Raw genomic sequence first — 23,993 nt, forward strand, 5'->3', positions numbered from 1 at the left:
CTGCTGTGAAACTACAACTCCCAATGTGCCTTAAAGGGGTACTACACTGCCCCAGCATTTAGAACATTTAGTTCCAAAAGCTGGGTGCCGGCTGTGGGGGTCATGACATCATGGCCACGCCTCCTCATGATGTCACGCCACATCCCCTCAATGCAAGTCTATGGGAGGGGGCATTGGCCCCCTCCCATAGACTTGCATTGAGGGGCGTGGCCATGATGTCACGACCCTGCAGTCCGCGCCCAGCTTTCGGAACTAAATGTTCCGAACGCTGGGGCAGTGGAGTACCCCTTTAAAAGGCTTAGAGTGTAGGTTTACAACAACTGGAGCACCACATTTACCAAACTACTGTAAATGAATGTTTTTAGAAACCCTTCAAACACAAAGGAAGTGAGGTCTGCGGTATACAATGCTTTAGTGCTATGAATCCATCGAAAAGATCCCCATCTGCTACTATAGTCATGTGGCTGGTGCAAGTACCAGGCATGTAAATTAGTAATATTGTATTATACAAAGTATCCATAGAAAGTGAGTACTACTGTTTAGCTGGCTTATATTTTAAGATTGAAAAAGATGCTACAACTATTGAATGGCATGAAAACATTATCTGTAATATTAAAGAATCAGTCCCATTATCGTTTCAATCCTTTTGTCTATTATTATTTGACATTATGTACACTTTTTTTTCTTTCCGATGCCATTATTGAGGAGAAATCCATTTACGGTTCTTGGCTGTCCCATGTGAAATCTCCTCAATATAGGGAATGGTATAAAAAAAAAAGTTTCATTTCTATTTACATAATGTCATTTAGTAATGGACTAGAGGATACAATGTTGGTGAGAGAGTTTCTTCAAAAATGTAAGTAGGGATGACTTTCTATGAAACTCAAGACATGTCCAGCATTGTACAATATGTTGGGCTAATAATGGATTCATAGGCATATTCATAAACCGAAGTCTGTCTTTTTCCTAAAGTGATTTTATGTTTATAAAAAATATTTAAAAAGTAAAAAGGTAAATAAAAGGAACTCAGCAACAATACCAGACACAGCCCATGGACAGGAATGGAATCTCAGACAATCCCTTAAAATGGTCACACATTAGCACACTTTGGGTGAAGTTAAATCTTAAGCAATTGAGTACTTTTCAATTTTTATTACATACATATCTTGATCTGTATATTATACACTATACAATGAAGGAATATAGTCTATTATATCATTATCATTACAAGGCCTCAAAAGTACAAATGATAGCTTATATGGGTAGGGAAAACCAAGGTTGGAACAATGATGTACTCTAGTTAATCTTAATAAAATATTTTGGGAGCCTATATGTATTCCTAGACAACAACAATGAGAATCCATATCTGTCCATTTTTGGATACAGTAGTATATAGAAAAATGTAAAGTATAGTTAAAGTATAGTGAAATAAAGTCATAAAACTGTATTGGCAAATGGATAAAAATAAACATTTTACTCCTTAAATATAAACCTACATATCTCCAATATGAAGTCATAGATTGACCTGTTATATATGGGATAATTGGAAACAGATGTGGGCTGGAAATAGAAAGTACTATGGGGTAATATCTAGACGTATGAATTGGGTAGGGGCAGCTCACAAAGGAAGACAATGTTATACAATGTCCATACAATCATGTATTTGGTTATCAACTTTATTTTTTTTAAGTTTTATATAGGAAAGTTTTATTCAAAGGAGTTTTCAAGAATAGGCTATCAATAGTTGATCTGGTCAGTGCACTGAGAATGGAGCTGGGAGCAGTTGGCTCTGTTCTCTGTATAGTGACGGTGCTGGGGTACTGCAGCCTCAGTTTCTATTCACTTCAATAGGAGCTGAGGCTGCAGCACCCTGGTGGCACTGCCAAATAGGGAATGAAGCCAACTTTTGGCTCCGTTCTTTGTATACTGTCGACACTGACTAACTAATCAGCGGTGGAGTTGGTTTTTGGTGTTAACCCCTTAAGGACCGGGGTTTTTCCCATTTTTGCATTTTCGTTTTTTGCTCATTGCCTTTAAAAAAATCATAACTCTTTCAATTTTGCACCTAAAAATCCATATGATGGCTTATTTTTTGCGCCACCAATTCTACTTTGTAATGACGTCAGTCATTTTGCCCAAAAATATACGGTGAAATGGAAAAAAAAATAATTGTGAGACAAAATTGAAAAAAAAAACCGCAGTTTTGTAACTTTTGGGGGCTTCCGTTTCTACGTAGTACATTTTTCAGTAATGACACCTTATCTTTATTCTGTAGGTTCATACGATTAAAATGATATCCTACTTATATAGGTTTGATTTTGTCGTACTTCTGGAAAAAATTTAAATTGTCATCTTCTGACCCCTTTAACTTTTTTATTTTTCCATGTATGGGGCAGTATGAGGGCTCATTTTTTGCGCCGTGATCTGAAGTTTTTAACGGTACCATTTTTGCATTGATCGGACTTTTTAATCGCTTTTTATTCATCTTTTCATGATATAAAAAGTGACCAAAAATACGCTATTTTGGACTCTGGAATTTTTTTGCGCGTGCGCCATTGAACGTGGGTTTAAAAAGCAGTATATTTTTATAATTCGGACATTTCTGCACGCGGCGATACCACATATGTTTATTTTTATTTACACTGTGTTTTTTTTATTCTTGGAAATGCCAGGTGATTCAAACTTTTATTAGCGGAAGGGATAATTGAAAGGGTTAATGATTTTTTTACACTTTTCTTATGCAATATTATAGCTCCCATAAGGGGCTATAACATTGCATTTACTGATCTTTAACACTGATCAATGCATCTCCATAGGAATGGATCAATCAGTGTTTTTGGCGATTGAATGCTCAAGCCTAGATCTCAGGCTTGAAGCATTCATTCGGCGATCGGACAGCGCAGGAGAAGGTAAGAAGACCTCCTCCTGTGCTTCAGCTGTTCGGGATGTCGCGATTATACCGTGGTGATCCCAAACAGCTCCGTGAGCTAGCCGGGCACTTTTACTTTCGTTTTTAAGTGCCGTGCGCTAATAGTGGCGGGTCCCGGCTTCACTATGACGCCGGGCCCGCCGCGATATGATGCGGGGTTACCGTGTAACCCCGCGTTATATCATGGGAGCGGGACCAAGGACGTACCCATACGTCCTTGGTCCTTAAGGGATTAAAACCGCACCAATCAACTACCGTATTCATACCTTTTGCTGTGGATAGTGTTTTCTAGAAAACCAATTTAATGTAGAGGGAATTTGAACTGTATGTTACTCTTAGCAGGGGTTAAGTCCTGGGAAAAAAGGGTGGGGACTTACCCAAGATTTCCCCTCAAGGGCTGAACCTGCAGGACTCCTGCTAATGGGAACAGTATTCCTTCTGTGAAAAAAAGTGCAGGAACTTCCTTCCCATGCATTCCTACAGAACTTGAGCCCTGCTTAGTAGTACTTATCTACTCTGAGTGCTTATTGAAACAATATCCTAAAGTTAGGAAAGAAGCAGACTAATGACATGAACAGAAGCTATACCATTTATAATACTGTTATGCTCCTATGTGGTCACAGCATCCCCTTTATTGATCGTGAACCAGGGGTCAAGTTCTGGGAAAAAAAAGTGCAGGAACTCGATTTCTACTCAAGGGCCATTCCTGCAGAATTACTGCTAATGGCAATGGTGTTCCTGTTGTGAAAAAAGTGCAGGAACTCAGTTCCCATGCGTTCCTGCAGGACTTGAGCCCTGTCGTGAACTAATATTTTATGAACATATTACTAAATAAACCATTTTTAGGAACGGTAGAATGTTATGTGTAGTGAGACACATTGACGAAGCCAAATGGTTAGACAAATGGGTGTAAATTTATAGCAAAATTTCACACATGAAAGCATGTTTAATAATCAGCAATGTCTTCTATAATAATTAATGTTACCATCAAATGTTTTTTCCAGCTTATCTCCCAGTATTTTCATAAAGATATGCAAAAGATCCACGCAATTTTCTCTCTAAGCCATAATCTGGACTTTGAAAACTAGACTCATGATCCAACAAGTTCCACACTAAACCTGAGAAATGAAAACCGTTCTGATAGAATGGTTCCTGGTCTCCATCCTGACACATAGGAGATGCCTGCTCTGCCAATCACTGGCCACAGTAGTGACCTGCCTCAGCCTGTGAATGACTAAGTGAGAATTTTTACTGCATTTACCATGTGACAGGCAATGTCAACCAGCTGGGGATCAATAATAAATAAGTATGTTTTATTATATTATACTGCCATCCAGAACATATATTTTTTTTCTAGAATACAGCTCCTGACCCCTAATACAAAATCTTTAACAGTGCCCTTCATCTACCATATGTTATTTGGTGACTTCCTATATGGCAGAATGGCTTTTGGGCACCTATAGAACAGGACAACCCTGGGCAAAAACAGAATGACAGTACAATTGACTACATTACAATGCAAAGCCAATATTAATGGAAAAGTCCTTCTCTCTATCGGATTGTTTGCCTCTGGTAGATGCATACACACGATATAGGAGTAACATATCAGAACGTTCCAATAATTTTCAATTATGGTAAAAAGCTGCTAAGAATTGTAAGATCAGAATATTAAGAAATGTGACTGCGTAAATCATTGAACTGATATAGTAGTGAGCCAAATAAGGATCATAATATAATTTGGCATTTTCTGACTAAACTGATTTCTTTACATGAAAAAGTTTCAAACTAAGAATTTCGCAAAATGTTAGGAAATTATAGAAAATTATTATTTATTTTACTTGATCTATGAAGAATAAACTTTTGTGATATCATTGTTGCCACACAGGAAGGCAAAACCTATTTGGATAATCTTCAGGGTTGTCAACCTATTTGACAACCCTTGTCAACCTATTTGTAAAAATAGGGGACGCTTTTCCAGTGTCCATGAGAAACTATGACTATAATTGGTACTATAATTATTACCATTTTACAGTTCAGAGCAAATGCTTTTATATCAATATTTAGGGAAATAATCTTTATAATTGTATTTGATTTTCCAATTTGTCAGTAAAAAAAACATCACGAAAAAAAGAAATATTCAGGTTGACAACCCTGATTGTCTAAACTAGAAGATAGGACTAAACCCTTATATACAGAACAGAGTTATAGCAGCACAGAATACACTTATATTATACCTTGCTCATTATCTCTCTGAACGTAAAGACAATAATAATGATAGTATTGCAAAAAATCAAAGGATATGACTTGGTACCGCCTTGCTCTGGTGCCACAAGATATAAACCAAAAAGTTATTTTTGTCACTTTACCAAAAAGTCATTTTGTGTTTTAAACTCAGCTTTAGAATAGAATAATGTAACATTCTGAATACAGACCTATACATCTATATGTGAATGGTCATATAAAATTTCAGGGCCCAGAAATAAAGGTTTTTCCCTTCAGTGAACACAATGTTTTTTTTTCTTTTACTTTTTTTTTTTTATGTAGAATAAAACAAAAAATATATAACATTTTTCTGTACCAAGTAGTTAGACAGAGATGAATAATATATTACATCTATAACTGTATAAGCAGCTAACCTTTCGACCACTTCCTATGCTTGGAATATGTAGATAAACGGAAGTGACACAATAATGGCGCACCTGCTCTATGCACAACATCTAGTCGCTTACGAAAGATTGAAGCTTCGGCAAGGCTTCCAGAACAAGAGTATAACAATAGCAAAAATAAGGCATGTTTACAGATTATCAGCATGTTAGGCAGTGGCACAAAGCAAGAACATTTGGCAATCCTAACATTTTGTAATAAAGTTATGTAGCACATTTCTTGAATGTAATAAAAACATTCTAATAAAATAACAATAAAAAACATGAACATAATTTAGAATATGATCCTGTCATACAGGTTTATACGCTTTAAACCTGTGGGTATCAAACTCTTGTCATACAATTATGTATGGAGGATCTCCGTAACTGCTTCGCTTCTTAGAACCAGCAAGATGAAGGACTGTTCTGTATAAGTACAAGACTACAAGACGATTCCTTCAACGGAGCTTCTCCATTCCCACAGGCCTAAGCCTTTTACACGACTCAACTCCAAACTTTGTTGAATCACAGGGGGCATATTCAGTAGCCATCATATGCCCATCTTCTACTTCCTGGGGGGGGCCTTGGGTAGCATGGAATGAAAAGATGCTGAAGACAATCAGGACCTTTATGCCTCAGTAGAAGAATGACTTGCCCGGTGGGAGATTGAACATCTATAGATGGATCTCCGAATTTGAGCAAAGTTTCCATTATGTTAGCTTTATCTCTTCCTTGCTACAAGCCATGGCGTCACTCCCTTAGAATGGATGAAAGTCAGATATTAAGAGTTCTAGTAAAGTAGCCATAATGAGCATTCATCTAGCATGTGAGGTTCAACCACACAGCAAACTCTTAGAAACAATTCATGCAAGCCATTAGTCTGTACAAATATGTTAAACGACACAAGCCACCGTTGCTATTTGGCATGGGCAGAAGAATGTGATGGACATTGTGTATCCGGTGAACTGGTCCCAGATGATCAATGGAATCATGTCTACAAGTGTGTACAAGTAAAGCAATAAAAACAGGGTATCTCTTTAGTCCTGGAGATTTCAACAGCAGCGAAGACTACTGCCAAATAGCTTGTGCAGGTGGGTAAAAGATAAACTAATGGACAAGTAGAAGAAGGTGTTTGTAAACATATGAAATCATCTTGTTTTTCTCTATAAATACAAAGTTTTGATTATATACAACTTCATGCTTGCATGGTTAGATCTGTCACTGCAAAGAGAAATAAAAAAAACAAACAAAAAATTGCTGTTAATAGATACGCCATGCCAGTACAATGCAACACTGAGGTTGTCTGTTCATTCACTTTAATGACTCCGACCTAATACAAATATAAAAGCATTATAGTTAGCATAGAAGAGACACGGTTACCCGCACTCACCGCTAGGCTTCAGTCGGCCGACTCCGCTGTAACTGCTCACATGGACATTACCGATTCCAGACCTGATGCATTGCGCTCAGAGGCGACTGCCGGCGGTTTTGCGCTGTGCACTCAGCGCAAAACCGTCGTTAGTCGCCTCTGAGTGCCCTGCATCAGGTCTGAAACCGGTGATGTCCGTGTGAGCAGTTGAAGCCGAAGCCGAGTCGGCCGAAGCCTAGCGGTGAGTGAGAGTAACCGTGTCTTTTCTATGCTATTTGTATTTAGTGACTTAGTTCTTTCTGGTTCCCAGCACCGCCAGACCCGTACACTCAGGACTTCAGTCTCCTGCTGTGATAGAGGTACCGCAGCCCAGTGACCCTGACTACTTTATAACAATAGTGCCACTATACCTTTGAAGTTATATAAAAGCATTATAGTATCTACTGTATCATATTCTACTGCATACTCCTATTATATTTTTTTTTCTGTTTGGCTACAAGATTTGTTTGTTGGCTGTCACTGGGGGAAGCAAGGATCCAACAGAATGGAATCTCTTGTCCAATTTTCTTGTTTCCCCCTGGACATAGGCAGCACTATGGGAGCCTATCAGGTGATTGCACCCCATCCTCTATTAAGACATATTTAGCAGATATCTATTAGAAATTTCTGTGACAGGGAATCTGTTTCATATATCTGAATAGGGTTGTGTTAGCAGATAGCAAATGGATTTCTGATAGCCCTATTCAACATGTGATCATAAAGTTTCTTCAACATATATTTAAAATATTAACAGGATATGGGATAACACCTCTGAAATTCTATAGAGAAGAATTATAATGTAATTTGTCGACATTGACATTACTAATCTTCCACATTTATCACAATAAACTAATAATTATCTTTTGATATATGCAAACATTTCATACAAAATACATTTTTGACCTGAGAATATATGGGATACTGGATTACTGTAATTTAGAGTGTTGTCTCATGAAAGACAATTCCTTTAAGAAAGCATTGGCTGGTGCGATCAGCTGATCACCTCACGTCAGGTTCCTATGCATCTCGCGTACATCTAGTTTATTTTTTGCATGTTTATTTCAAGAGCCAACATTATTTTTTTCCATCAACGCAGCAGTATGATGGTTGATTTCGTTTGACATGAATTTTTGTTTTTATTCATGTTATTTTGGGGTACATAAAATAACTTATAATAATTTTTTTTTGGTGGAAGCAGGATGCAAGAAAAAAGAAAAAAAAAGCATTTTTTACGCCGTTCCCAATGCAATGTCAGGGAAGAATTTGTTTTATTGCTTTGATCATTAGAGTCATTGTACTGTGTGATCAATTGATCACTGACATGATTCTTTTGTATACTCAATATACTTAAGCATTGAGGCCTGTCAGTGTTACACTGACAGACAATGTAATAGGTTGTGCCTCTAGTTTGGCCAGATACCTACACAGCTAAATCAGGTTTGTGGGCATGTGCCATGGTAACTGTTGGCACCCATGACTTAGTTCTTGGGATGCCAATGGTAACAGAGAGAGCTCCTCTCTATAGATGCCATGGCGTATAAGGGCATAAACTGCTGGGGGCATCACCCATTTATGACATCCAGGCTCCTGCTGCTTGATCGCATGGGCACAGTGACAATGCCTGTGTGATCAGCTCAAACTCCACTCATGCTAAACTGTATCAGCCATCAGCCTGAGCTCTGCTGTAAAATGGCCCTGCTAGTCGACAGTGTTCTGTATAAACACTTTTCCTATGTTGCCCCACATTGTTTTACTATTGGATTGTAAATATATAGTGGCAACATGATCATTTGTTTTCTGCATCAATAATAATAAAAATAACACTGTAATTCTCCTGCCAGGAAAATAGCATTTCCTTTAAAAATGTCATGAAGAAATGAGAAGATGAAGAAGGTTTATTCTCGTTATACACAGCAATCTAATGATTACACATTTAAAAAAACAAAAACATTTGTGCATTCTTATCGTGATGACATCAAAGCTAGGATTAGTTGGAGACTTGTGGTGCACCACACCTGGCATATTGTCGCATGTCTCAAGTTGTGTGATGTGACTTCCATGAGATTTGGCATTTTCAATAGACAGGCAGCATGCAATTTGCATTTTTCACATAGCTTTCTATGAAACAAGAATCACACCACATTGTAACTTATCATGGTTATTTTGTCACACCCCTATTACAACTTAATACAAAGGTAGGCACAGCCTAAGTCTCCCTCTAACCCTAACTTAAAATGGTATCAGCTTCTTAAAATTCAGTTAAAGAAATCATGCAATTTAATTGTCTATTTTATCAACAAAATTACACTGTATAGATCATGGTTAAACACATATATCTCCAATCTTTAGTGTAGGACTAGGTGGTTCTCACCTTCTGCCAGCAACCAGGCATTGGAAGTCCATCTGGTCCCTGTTCACACACACAAGAATATAAGAAGATGTCAAGATTCCTCAAGATTCATACCTAATAAAAAGCTGATTCTTTATGGCACAAGTAAAAATGTGGTAATATTACAATTGCAAAATGTATTGTGTTGCTTATTACTCAGTGAGTTTGCAACTTTCCAGATATGTTATTATATAGTATAATAAAAGATAAAAGTTTTAACCAAAATGTTAATTTTATAATATCTTTATTTTAATTATTACTATTTTTCTTTGTTTTTCTTTTTAAGAAAAAAAAATTCTAAGAGGAAATAATGCCACATATCTCCCTTATAAATTTGATTTGTTATCAATACTTGGGTCACTTATGGCATCCTGATGTCATAGCAGAGAAATATTACTTTGTATCCATTTGATCAGCCAATAGATGGTCACAATGCTGACATGTTTTCCATGGTACCACATCACTGCAGTCAGCAACAGGCTGCAACATCCATTGGATCAAAGACAGAACATGAACCTGCTATGGCAACATGACACGGAGAGAAAGAACAGCTCCTGAATGTAAAAATATCCACCAGATAATCAATCACAAGCAACAGTCACTGTATGATGACAGCTTCTGTATCCTGTTTACAATGATTCAGCAGGGAATAAAGTACCAATGTATGGAACAGCAGGAGACTGAAAGACCCAGGCTAGGTTTCCACAAACTGCCACTACAGTTCTGAAACTGTTTTCAGAAGAAATGGGGAAATATAAAGAAGTACTTACACTTCTCCTTCCTATTGGATCCACTTCTGACTTTGGCTCAAAAACTGCAGTGGCAGTTTTCCCAAAAGATGCCAGAAAAAACCCATGTAAAAACCTAGCCTAACCCACTATTGATAATATGAGGAAAGTAGCTGGTGGAATTTAGCTTCCTGTAGCCTTTCAGATTTAAATGGAACCTGTCATCACTTTCATATAGATTTCTATCTACAGTATACCCATTTCTATCTACACTATACCCAAACAGGGAGACATTCATCAATCAAGTATTGAAAGCAAGATATAGATGCTGCCACTGGTAAAAGCTGTATATAGTGGTTGTGGATACACTCGGTTAATGCAGCGATGCGGCGGCAACTCCTGTTACTATGAACTTTACCCGGTGCACAACCCGCATAGAGATACAGCAATCTCAACAATACAAAAGAAAGAAATCACGTGGGCACTCACGATACTTCTTTCAATGCAGGTTTCTTTATTCAGGTAGGGGATGAACACATGTTCCGGCGGGGCGCCAGGAGCGAGCGTGTGGGACGATAGCTATTTTGTGCCGATCCTGGCACTTCCTCAGGTCACACGCTCGCTCCTGGCACCCCGCCAGAACATGTGTTCATCCGCTACCTGAATAAAGAAACCTGCATTGAACTAGGTACAGTGAGTGCCCACATGATTTCTTTCTTTTGTATTCATCAATCAAGGCTGGTGGGGTGCGGAGAAGCCACCAGGAACGCCCTGTTGACTCCTGGTTCAGGCAGCATGAAAGTGATGACAGGCTCCCTTCAAATGCTGAGTTTAAATTTATTACTAGGTGAGATTAACCTCTACTTAAAATGTTGTTGTTTACAATCCACTTTGGCTTTGTAGCACCATAATATACAGTCTTTTACATTGTATCAGTGCTACAAGCTAGTAGCTGCAACAGTTACTATTTGTCACCATGCCTTTTTTGTATGCATTATATATTTGTTAAAATCATGTTTAAAGTAATGAAACCCATTGACTCCATTGTTGTTATTAATGATGAAATCCTTTATGTGGCAGAAAGTTGTGCTAATCTTATGGTACATTACTTTATCATCATGTTCTGTAATTTACAGATTTGCAGACGGCATGCACTCATACAGTATACATACATTATTCCAGTCACAACAATCCCTTATGAGTATTCTCACTGATTTAATGAACTGGAAGCTAGAAATGAACTGTCATTTACATCTGGAGTTTACAATGTGAGATAAAATGTAAATATAATTATTCAGAATTTATAACACTTGGTACTTCAAGAATGCATAGCATCCTTTAAGGGCCATGTTTCACTCATATGGTGCTCAAGTAGGATCCCAATCCTTGTATAATTTCCAATAAACTTGGCACTTAAATGATGTGAAAACGTGTGAATTTTTATTTTAGCAATCCTTGTTATAGACAGTATGACATTTCGGTCCGAGAAGAAAAATCCATATTATTACGGAGAAGTAAGACATGAAAGAAAGCATCCAGGTGCTGTGTAAGTAGTGGAACAGTGGGTGCAGCCTATATTCACTATGGAATGTTTAAAGGGGTACGTCAGTGGTTGAAGAAAGTTAATAGATTTGTAAATTACTTCTATTAAAAATCTTAATCCTTTCAGCACGTATCAGCTGCTGTATGCTACAGAGGAAGTTGAGTTGTTCTTTAAATTCTGACCACAGTGCTCTCTGCTGAGACCTCTGTCCATGTCAGAAACTGTCCAGAACAGCAGAGGTTTGCTATGGGGATTTGTTCCTGCTCTGGACAGTTCCTGACATGGACAGAGATGTCAGCAGAGAGCACTGTGGTCAGAATGAAAAGAAAAACTCAACTTCCTCTGAAACATACAGCAGCTGATAAGTACTGGAAGGATTAAGATTATTTAATAAAAGTCATTTACAAATCTGTTTACATTTCTGTAACCAGTTGATTTGAAAAAAATAGTTTTCCACTGGAGTACCCCTTTAAGAAAGTGGTGGGGGGACCTCATTATTGCACAATTGCTTACTGTGCATACTGAAAGGCAACAGAATACACAAAAAATAAAAGTAAAAATGCCTTGTTCTCTTGTATAATGTATTTTAGTATTCTATTCAGCCATCTTCATCCCCTACACAGGTAATCAATGCTGGGTAACAACCACTAATGGTGGTTGTTGGACTTCAAGAGCGGGGCACAACCGTGATGTCACGAGCCTCTGGCGCTACACCTGACGATCTAAACGAATTCCGAGTGAAGAAGGAAGATTGCCGGGGTCCCTAGCGGCGGGATCCCCGCGATCAGACATCTTATCCCCTATCCTTTGTATAAGGGATAAGATGTGTAGGGAAGGAGTACCCCTTTAATGATTGTAAGGAATATGGTCCTAAGAAGAGAAGTTGGATTTCTTAGGAATATGGTTGTGCTTCTTTTCTCAGTCTTGGGTGGGTTTTGTGGCTCACCTAACTAGTTCCAGCAGTTCCTGGATTCTGTTGCCATGTCCTTTATCTAGGAAATCTATCTTCTGCCTTGGTTTTCCTGGGCTACAATTCTTCTACTCTAGCTGCTTGGTGACATCAGGTTGCTGAGCTATCTGATGCCCAAAGATTAGGCCAGGTCTGGTGCCTTATTCAAAAGGGAATTGTCCTGCCATACCATGCCTACTTTGTTCTTGGATAGTACTTCTGTCTTGCTTTGGACGGTTCATCTGACACCTGACTTGGCTCCATTCCTGACTGCCATCTCAGACTTTGGCCTACTGCATGTAAACCTGCTTCAACCTGAAAAGCTTCCTGCCCCGAGCATAACCCTTACCTCCATGCAGGAGTAAACAGTGAAGACCAGGAGATCTACAAACTTTAGTCAACACCAAGCGAAATAAAGCAGAGTGAATACACGACAATAAATAGTCTGTTGATCTAACTGAAATTAAAAGTTTGGCTGCCAGTCATCTAATGTGAATGATGCCACCATGGCACCTAAGGAGTTTAGCATCCCTTCACTTCAATCCTTCAATTAAAAGTGATTGATGATTTTGTGCTACTACAATTCAATTAATTGTAAAATATGTGTTGGGAACCTATCTACGCTGATATGTAGCCATTATAGGGATCATGATAGCTGAAAAATGGCTGAACAGGCTATTAAAAGATTACACAAGATATATTTCAGGGAATCCTATTTCCAGATATTTTTATTTATTTATTATATAGTGAAATCCATATTAAGATGATTGTTGTAAAGATTATATCAAATAGAATTCTGTATCCTCCAGATATAAACAACATATAGTAAAGACAAAATTACAGATGTTTATGCAATATGCATGCTTCATTTTTCCCCAGCATAACAGCATACCTTGTCTGTATTATGCAAAAAATAATAACACAGTTGTTCTTAGATATTGTTTTTGCTTTCTTTTGAGTTTTTTTAGGTTCTGTTCACACTAGCATCATGGCTTTACTTATTACCAGAGCCACGAAAGTTAATGGATCCTAATATAATCAATTAGCAGAAACCTATGGAACAAACACTGACAGTAGTGTCAACAGATCATAAAAAAAAAAACCTTTCCCTAACTTGGTGACTTTTTTTTATAGAAATAAAATAAAAATGTTTGCCATATTGGTACAAGGAAAGGGATTTCTAGTATCATTTTAGTATGGGCAGGATTTTAGATTCATGCTGAGTGGAGGAGAGGAAGCTGTGAAGAAAACTACAGGGTAAGGTGAAGTAAGTTTCACAGGGAATCTAAGACATTATAAAGGGTGTGTAGCGAAAGGATTGGGCTGCAGGCTATTATATCATATTACTACATAGATTACCTATATGTTTTCTGACAAAGGACTGTCTAAACTGTAGACAGTCACAAGCTGCTAATGTAAGGTCTTTATAGCGGTTATCCATATTTTACTGCAGGGTTATATGTGTCTGTGTAGGCAAACACGCCAATGTTTGATCGCTTGTAGAACATTCTGAGGAAAAATACAGTGGAAGGACATACAGTGTGAGCACTTACACGGGTTAACGGTGAAATAGGAAATACTCTGTTAGTCATGTGATAGGATATATTGATCCATGCAAGATCATGCATATTTTTCCAATGCAAATATTTCCAGTTGAGAGGTCTTTGCATTGGTGACTAAGACAAGGACTCACATGCAGGGAAGGATAGGAAAGAGAAATACTGTACCAATTGGCAAGGGGCATCCAGCCCATCCAGGCCAGGCTGACCTGGTTCCCCTTTTTCCCCCTTTAATCCACGGAAACCCTGTTTGTAAAGATTAACTTGTAATGTTACTAATCAATATACACCTTTGAAATGAAAAGCCTGTTCGAAACAAAAACAAAAAAAGGAGAGAAAAAAGAACGTGAAAGAGCAAACATTCATTTTCCACCACGATCCCAGCATTACATAATTATAAAATTTCACCTATGGCCATGTCCAACTACTAAATTATATTAAGTATTAAACTTCTCAATACATTATGTTGCACCATGGCTACAACTGGCTGAAAGATGTTAGATATCTTATAGGGTGTAGACTTTTTGGACTGTTGGGTTTCTGAAGGTTTGCTCTTCCCGAAACACATTAGATTTCATGGCATGATTACTGGATTTCTGAGACATACCAACGGGCAAGGTGCATCTAATCCAGGGGCACCCTGTTCTCCTTTCTCCCCTTTAGGCCCTTTTTTGCCTTTCCTTCCCTTTTCCCCCTGTGAATACAATGGTTTATAAAAAAAAAATAAAAAAAACATAATGTATCAAAAGTGTCAGCAGATGAGAGGTCTGAAGGAACATTTACCATGATGTTGTGCCTGCTATGTTTGCTGGAATGAAAAGACAAATCGCCTGAAACTGTTTTAATACAAGCATGTGAGCACTGAAAAAATAAAGTGTAATATAATTCTGTTTATATGAACAATATGTTCAGGCATATGACCTACAGAGAATTGTTTTTAGATTTTAGTAAGGAAACATAGGAGTAGATAGAAAAGACTACTGGTGCTAAAAAGTCCCTTAACCCCTTAATGACCCAGGTAATTTACATTTTTTGTATTTGCATTTTCTCCTCCTCTCTAAAAGCCATACATTTTTTCCATCTACAGAGCCATATAGGGGCTTTTTTTTTTTTTTTTTTTTTTTTTTGTTATGGCACCCTTCATTTTACCACTCATTTTTACACCATTGAGGCTAAGTTTTCACTTGTTTTTTTTCTGGCAGTTTTTGGATATCTGCCACTGAAGTTTTTGAGCCAAAGCCAGAAGTGCATTCAAAAGGAATAGGACATATAAAGGAAGGACTTACTCTTCTCCTCCCTTATGGATCCACTTCCGATTTTGGCTCAAAAACTGCAGTGGCAGTATTCCACAAACTGCCAGAAAAAAAACCAAGTGGAAACTTAGACTCACTGGGCAGTAAAATCAACATGCTATCTTTATTTGTCAGGTCTGAACAATTACAACAATACTCAAATTGTGGCGGCCCTCAGCTGCTGAAACAGTCAGACACTGTTTTATATGGAGTGGGCTCAAGTCCCATTTCTCTCCAGACACACTTCATGCCCCATGACATAAATATCTTCATAGTCTTTTCCAATGCCGAGATATAACGTTTTTTATATGTAAAGGTGATCGGCTCCCTAAGATCGCATTGCAGCCGATTTAAACCACTGCACCACCAATGACACTTAGGGTAGGTGTTTAATTGCCGCTCTAAATGTTAAAAGTGTTGGCCACCTTTAGTAGGTTGTTTAATAAATCTCTGGAGTGATTATGAACAATGACTTACACATAGTTTGAGACTTCTCTGACACCACAGAGCTCCACTCCATCTATGTCCCCTGTCCCCTTATGCAGCCAGACAGCTCATCGGGTGAGATTTATCAAAACCAGTCCAGAGGAAAAGTTGTTCAGTTGCCCATAGCATCCAATCAGCTTGTTTCTTTCATATTTAACAAGGCTTCTGCAAAATGAAAGAAGCGATCTGATTGGTTGCTATGGGCAACTTTTCCTTTGCACAAGTTTTGATAAATCTACCCCATCGTCCATACATGGCTGCCTATGGAGGAGCATGTGATGATACATGTCATCATGCCTCCTCATTGCTTCTGTGCTCCTTACTTGAGTTCAGTGTATTGCTATGGAGACTGCACAGTGACGTGTATCGTCACATGCTGCTCTAAAGGCAGCCCTGTAAAGAAAATTGAGCCATCTGGCTGCCGAGTGTGACAGGGGGCCAAGTGAGAGCGGTGGGGAGAGATGGGAGAAAATTGGCCTACAGAGAATGCTCAAAGTATGTGTAAGTAATACATCATACTCACTGCAGTGTTTTTTTTTTTTTTTAAACGTGTTGAAGTTGGTCAACCACTTTAATAGCCGAAAGAGGAAATTGCTCCATGTCAGCTATTAGCGACAGCCTTCAGCTGCTGAAAGTAGCAGGGTGCCATCGTGTATGAAGTAGGTTGGAGTCCTGAGCTCTTTGCATACAACCTTAACCCCTTAAATGGGTACTCCGCTGCTCAGTGTTTGGAATAAACTGTTCCGAATGCTGGAGCCTGCGCCGTGAGCTCGTGACATCATAGCCCCACCCCCTCCCACAGACTTGCATTGAGGGGGCAGGGCATGACGTCATGAAGGGCTATGACGTCACAAGCGCCCGGCGCCAGCTCCAGCATTCGGAACAGTTTGTTTCAAACGCTGAGCAGTGGAGTACCCCTTTAAGCACATTTGATGTAAATGTATGACCTGGTACCCTGGTACTTAACGCATCAGGACATACATTTACGTTCTGCACATGAAGCGAGTGCAGGGGCCACATCGGCTTCATGCACAGTGGATCCCAGCTTCTATGAGCAGCCGGGGACCCACCGATAATGCTGTGATCATGCCATCTAAAGCAGTTGAAGTATCTGTTAGTAATCATAAGATTGCTATAAATAATCCCCTATGGGGACCTAAATTAAATTTTTAATAAATGTGAATAAGCCCCTTCCCCAATAAAAAAAAAATGAAATGACCTTCTTTTCCCATTTTACTAATGAAAACATGTAATACAATAAAATAAATTGACATATTTGATATCGCCATGTGTGGAAATGTCCTAACTATAAAAACATAATGCTAATTATCCCGTACGGTCATATCCCATTAAAGAAAAAATGGAATAAAAAGTGATCAAAAAGTCACATATATGCAAAAGTGGTACTGATAAAAATTACAGATCACAACGCAAAAAAATTGCTTTTTTTAAGCATGCAATTTTTTTTTTTTTACAGAGAGGTAACCTTTTTTTTAAAGTAGTACAGTAACAGATAAACAAGTAAAAATGTCTATCATTTATACTGTAAAGTGCTTAGCTGACAAACAACCCCCCCAAAGTAGCAAAATTGCATTTTCTTTTCAACTTCCATTGTGGTAAAATGAAAGGTGTCATTATGAATCAATTGGTTGTGCAAGAAACAAGCCTTTACATGGCTCTGTGGATGGAAAAATACAGGAAATATGCCTCTTTGGAAAAAGAAGAGGGAAAAAGGACACACAAATAAATTATAGCTGGCTGTGTCTTTAAGGCCAAAATGAACGGTATCCTTAAAGGAGATATCCAGTGCTGAAAAACGTATCCACTATAAGTTTCAGATCGAGGGGGGTCCGACCGCTTGGGCCCCCCGCGATTTCCTGTACGGGGCCCCGGCAGCCCGGGGAAGGGGGCATGTTGACCACCGCACGAAGCGGCGGCTGACATGCCCCCTCAATACAACTCTTTGGCCGAGCCGGAGAGCTGCTTTCGGCAATCTTCGGCTCTGCCATAGCGATTGAGGGGGGCGTGTCAGCCTCCACTTCGTGCGGTGGTCGACACTCGCTATCTGGCCAGCGAGCCAGGGCCCCATACAGGAAATTGTGGGGGGCCCCAGCGGTCGGACCCCCCGCAATCTGAAACTTATCCCCTATCCTTAGGATAGGGATACGTTTTTCAGCACTGGACTACCACTTTAAGGGTTAATCGCCCAATGACAACTTTTTACATTACAGGGTTAAAGTGGACCTGCCATCGGGAAAACAAGAATGTAAATGAGTCTATGACTTTTTATTGGGATTTTGTGCATACTTTTTTTTTATCTCCATAATACTTTATACTGCTGAGAAATAAGCCTTTTTGTTAATATGAAAATGTGGCTTAAAAGCCCAAGAGCCATTCCACAGCATAGCAAGAGACCAAGTAAGTCCATAACATGTCCTCTTATTTGCTGCCTCTATTCCAGTTAGAATCCGCCTACCCCATTTGACTGACAGCCACTAGATAAAGCAGACATGGGCTGGACTAATGATGAAAAGCTCTATCTAACCATGTGCTTCTTGACACTTTAATTTGATCTGATCCCAGGAATACAAGGATCACAAAAATAGCTTATTACAATATGGTCTATTTTCACAATTTTCAATTTTTTTTTTGTTTTATTGGCAGCTTGCATAGATACCACTGACCAACCACATGATCTACAGGTCAGATGGATATCTTTCAATCTGTGCATCATTTTAAACCTACATATTTACACAAAAATGTTACTATGACATGCAAGACGGTCAGATCTGTATTCTTTTCTTCGTGGGCTTTATTTTTGCGGCTGCAAACATTGAGCAGAAGTGACTTGCCAAAAAGCTCCAGTTTTGTCTCATCTGTCCAGAAGACATTCTCCCAGAAGCTTCTTTGGACAGATAAGACAAACCTGGAGCTTTCTGGCAAGTAACTTCAGCTCTATGTTTGCAGATACAAAAATAAAGCATCCAAAGAAAAGAACACTGCACCTACTGTGAAGCATGGAGGAGGCTTGGTTATGTTTTGAGGCAGCTTTGCTGCATCTGGCACAGGGTGTCTTGAATCTGTACAGGGTACAGTAAAATCTCAAGACTATTAAGGCATTCTGTAGTGTAATGTGCTGCCCAATAAAAGCAAGCTTGGTCCAAATCACAGGAAATTCAACAGCATAATGACCCAAAAGGCACCCTTCTAACCCGAGACAGCTGGAGACATTTTCTTATCAGAAGTGGGCAAAAAATCTCATTAAGAGTTTTGGCTATGTTCACATGGTTGAATGTCTGCATGGACTGCTTGGAAATGCACCATCAAATAGAAGGCAATGCATTTCCATGTGGATTCTACTGAAAAAATAAAATGTCTATTCTTGCTGCGGACGCCGGAATCAATTTTACCATGTGAACATGGCCTTACAGAAATCCTTTGCAGTGACTGCCTCAAAAGGCTGTGCGACCAAACATTAAATTCAGGGGGACATCATTTTTGTCCAGGTTCGGGCTCGTTCACATTAACGTCTGTCCCCGTTTATTCATGCACGTTCTCAAATCCGTTCAAGCCTTTTGCAGACGGCTTGCAAGTGGGCGTAAATGAGACCCACTGATGTCAATGAGATTTTTTTACAGTTCTTTGCAAGCCGGTTGCACGCGTTTGGTTCTGAAATCTGTAATTTTGGACGGCAAAAAGACGCTGCAAGCTGTATTTTGTTTTACCCGTCAAAAATCTCCCATTATGGAACAGACTTGTTTCCATGATGGGAGTAGTAGTTCCCTCTGCTGCGAGAGTCTGCAGTGGCTGGGGAGGCTACATTAGTGCTTGTACTACCACCCCCATCATGGAACAGAGTCTAATCCATGTTGGGGGTAGTAGTACTGGGGCTTAGGGATTGATCGCACCGGTCTCACTTCTGAGACCTGAAGCGATCAGAAGTTATTAACCAGGAGAGTGGGCTGCATGCTGTGCTCCCCTGCAATGAATATAGTGTTTTTACTTTCATTTTCAAAATTTCATTTTCAAACTTGTACCGTGAATCTTTACAATTTGTTACCCCTGACCCCTCCACATCTTCTACAGCAATGAGAGCGCACAGCGGGGACATGTCAGTCAATTTCCCGCTGCTCATCCCCGTACCCGACAGGGATGAGCAGCGGGGAATGGACTAACATGTCCCCGCTGTGCGCTCTGATTGCCTTTGCAATACGGGCAGCGGGGACATGTCAGGTACTGGTGGCTGGGAATCAAGCGCAATAACAGTGCACAGCGGGGACATATCAGTCCATTTCCCTGCTGCTCATCCCTGTCTTGTATAGGAATGAGCAGTGGGGAATGGACTGACATGTCCCCGTTGTGCGCTCTCATTGCGCTAGAAGATGTGAAGTGGTCAGGGGTAATAAATTATGAAGATTCACGGTACAAGTTTAAAAACACCGCCAGGAGCCCTGAATGGCCACTTGGTGCTGGCCATTCAGGGCTCCCAATGGGTATTTGAAAATGAAAGTAAAAACACTATATACATAGCAGGGGAGTGGAGCATGCCGCCCGCTCCCCTGGTCAATAACTTACGATCACATCGGGTCTCAGAAGTGAGACCCGGTGCGATCACTCCCTCAGCCCCTGTACATGGAACATACTCTGTTCCATGATGGGGGTTGTAGTACAAGCCCTAATATAGCCTCCACAGCCACCAGCAGACTCCCGCAGCAGGGAACTACTATTCCCATCATGGAAACAAATATGTTCAATGATGGGAGTAGTAGTAGTCCTGGCTGTGGAAGTCTGTAGGCGGCTGACTTTTCATACTAACGGATAGAAATTGATGCAAAAGGATACCACTAAATGGCATCCCTTTGCATCAGTTTGCATCTGTTAATAGTGTAGGAGGCAGCAAAGGATGAAAATCGCGACGGGGACAACGGCCGTGTGAACCTAGCCTTAGTTTTTTATTATTTTGTTTTTCAAAATGATTCTGTTGAACCATGATTTCAAAGCAATATCTTATTGTCATCTGTTTATTTTCAGTAAATTTGTATTCATTATTACTTTCTTGCAGACTAAGGTTATTTTAGGGAGCATTGTTTTTCTTTCTGACCTTAACGGAAGGGTAGCAACACATTGTCCATGTCTGTATGTGTTTATTGTTCTCACAACCACCTGGCTATTTTGTGTGTAGCTAGTTAGGCAAATATAAAATAATTTTCACTTTGCAACTTTGACTTAGTAAGTGTATCCAGTCCTGTTTGTTATCATATCATCTATTGCTAAGACTATGATGAAAAAAGTAAATGTCCTTCATACCCATCAATAGGCTGCAGGAAGTGATAAAAGCAGAAATTGGTATTTATTACCATGGAAGGGAGGAGGAGGCCACAAAATTAGTAGAACGATGGATAGCAGTCAAGGAAAGACTGGGGAATTATTATGAGATCACTATGCCTTATAGGCACAGAATGTAAAGCATGATAGGAACTGTTACGTCCAGGGCTGAGAGTGCACAGATATCCACCAAATAAACCAGTTAGGTTCAGGGAAAGGAAAGCTTTAGGGAAAAAGTAAGCAAGTAAAGTTATAGGAAAGTACAAAGGGTGAAGGAGAAGAAGGGAATGCACCTCTGGAAAAGGAAACAAACAGTAACAAGGTATTGAGACACTCTTAATTGATCAGTGGTAAATGACAATGAGTTATGATAAAATAATATAAAACTAAATAAATTAAATTATTTAATGTAGCTGTAAAACAAGGTAGTATTGTTAGAAATAACTATGCTACAAAAATTAAACCAGACTATATCTTTTCATGTGTGCCAAGAATACCTAGATACCCTGACCTATCATTTTTTAAACTGTGAGAGGAAACTAGCATACATGGAGTAAACCTAAGCACTCACAGGGACATACAAACCACATTTGAATTTTAGCAGAATTTATTTGCTTATAGTAGTTTCGACCATGTAAAAAGCAAACTCTTGAATCACCTACATACTACATTACTACAAAATCATTTTATCCGATACGAATATTACATTGTAATAATCAAGTTTTACTATATAGGAGCATAGTTGAAGTAGATCAGAGGTGTACCTTGAAGCTCCTGGGCACCATGCAAATACTGCACCATGTCCTCCTTAAAGGGGTACTCCGGTGAAAACCTTTTTTCTTTTAAATCAACTGGTGGCAGAAAGTTAAACATATTTGTAAATTACTTCTATTAAAAAATCTTAATTCTTCCAGTACTTATTAGCTGCTAAATGCTACAGAGGAAATTCCTTTCTTTTTGGAACACTGATGACATCACGAGCACAGTGCTCTCTGCAGACATCTCTGTCCATTTTAGCAACCATGCATAGCAGATGCATAGCAGATGTATGCTAAGGGCAACATGGGGGCTCAGTGGTTAGCACTGCTGCCTTGCAGTGCTGGGGACTTGGGTTCAAATCCAACTAAGGACAACAATAAATAAAGCGTTATTATTATTATTATTATAATAACGTCAGCAGAGAGAACTGTGGTCGTGATGTCATCAGAGAGCATTCCAAAAAGAAAAGAATTTCCTATGTAGTATTCAGCAGCTAATAACTACAGGAAGGATTAAGCTTTTTTAATAGAAGTAATTTACAAATATGTTTAACTTTCTGCCACCAGTTGATTTAAAAGAAAAAAGGTTTTCACCGGAGTACCCCTTTAAGGCATTTTCACTCTACTTATGCTCAACGATCCAAGTACAACTGGTACAACTGCCCTAGCTAGATGTTAAAACTTGCCCCTGATGACACCTCAGAATCACAATTAGGATTATTTAGTTTAGAAAAAAGACGGCTTAGAGGCGACCTAATAACTATGTATAAGTATATAAGGGGGCAGTACAGTGAGCGGTGCAGTGAGACTAGACTATGGAACTCTCTGCCAGAGGATGTGATCATGATGAACACATTAAAAGAGTTCAAAAGAGGTGTAGACGTGTTCTAGAGTAACAATATAACAGGTCAGTGACTTGCTAGGGTTGGTGTCACCCGGTGCAGTAGAAAATGGTGTCACCCCATACAAGTAATTTTTAGCCTGTTGTGATTCCCGTGGTGTTGCACATTGCGGAAAATTATTTCCAGAATAATAATCAAATATACCAATTGCCAAGTAGAGGAGAGCACTAAAGATGTTTTTACCATGTAAAACTACAGCTCCCAGTATGATCTAGGCAGTGGTAAGGGAATGCTGGGAGTTGTTGTTTTAGTTATCATCACTGGAGAACTTACAAGTGACTACAGCTCTGATGAGACATAGTGAGGAGAATACAGAATGATATAAGTGAATATAGGTGACGTCTTCTCTATAGTCTTTCCTTATCAAATTCAGATGGTATATACTATAGTGACTTGTTCAAGCTAAATCTCTCTACAGAACTTGTAACCCAAACGGAATTGGCTCCTCACTATGTCAGCACATTCTGATCCTCTATATGAAAACCATAATTAATATAACCCTGCCAGACACTGTATCCCCTAAATATAATACCGTCACACACAGTACCCTCTAAATGCAATACTAACACACACTGGGCTCTCTGAATATAATACTGCCACACATCGTACGCTCTGAATATAATACTGCCACACATCGTACCGTCTGAATATAATACTACCACACACTGGGCTCTCTAAATATAATACTGCCAAACATCGTACTCTCTGAATAGAATAGTACCACACACTGCCGCTCTGAATATAATACTGCTACACACCGTACCCTCTAAATATAATACTGCCATACACAGTACCCTCTGAATGTAATAATACCACACAGTGCGCCCTCTGAATATAAATCTGCCACACACTGTACCTTCTGAATATAATACTACTACACACTGGGCTCTTTGAATATAATACTGCCACACACCGTACCCTCTGAATGTAATACTACCAAACGCTGCACCCTCTGAATATAATTTTACCACACAATGTACCCTCTGAACATAATACTACCACACACTGAACCCTTTGAATATCTGGGCATGCTGGGAGTTGTGATTTTGCAGCAGCTGGATGCACACTGATTGGGAAACACTG

At 39.2% G+C, this 23,993-nt stretch overlaps 1 protein-coding gene across 1 annotated transcript in view; it reads right to left on the reverse strand.

Annotated features, from left to right (window-relative positions):
- Nucleotides 1-228: 228 nt before the first annotated feature.
- COL25A1 (collagen type XXV alpha 1 chain) overlaps nucleotides 229-23,993 on the reverse strand; it is a 452,042-nt gene continuing 428,277 nt past the window's right edge. Inside the window, exons 36-39 of the mRNA XM_056564488.1 lie at nucleotides 14,755-14,841; nucleotides 14,316-14,393; nucleotides 9,351-9,389; nucleotides 229-6,792 (exon numbers count right to left, since the gene is read on the reverse strand). Of these exons, the coding sequence (XP_056420463.1) occupies nucleotides 6,790-6,792; nucleotides 9,351-9,389; nucleotides 14,316-14,393; nucleotides 14,755-14,841 (207 nt within the window). The 3' untranslated portion in view covers nucleotides 229-6,789. The remainder of the gene's footprint in view (nucleotides 6,793-9,350; nucleotides 9,390-14,315; nucleotides 14,394-14,754; nucleotides 14,842-23,993) is intronic.

Source organism: Hyla sarda, chromosome 1 (genome assembly GCF_029499605.1).
Source record: "Hyla sarda isolate aHylSar1 chromosome 1, aHylSar1.hap1, whole genome shotgun sequence".
In the NCBI taxonomy this organism is placed as follows: Eukaryota; Metazoa; Chordata; class Amphibia; order Anura; family Hylidae; genus Hyla; species Hyla sarda.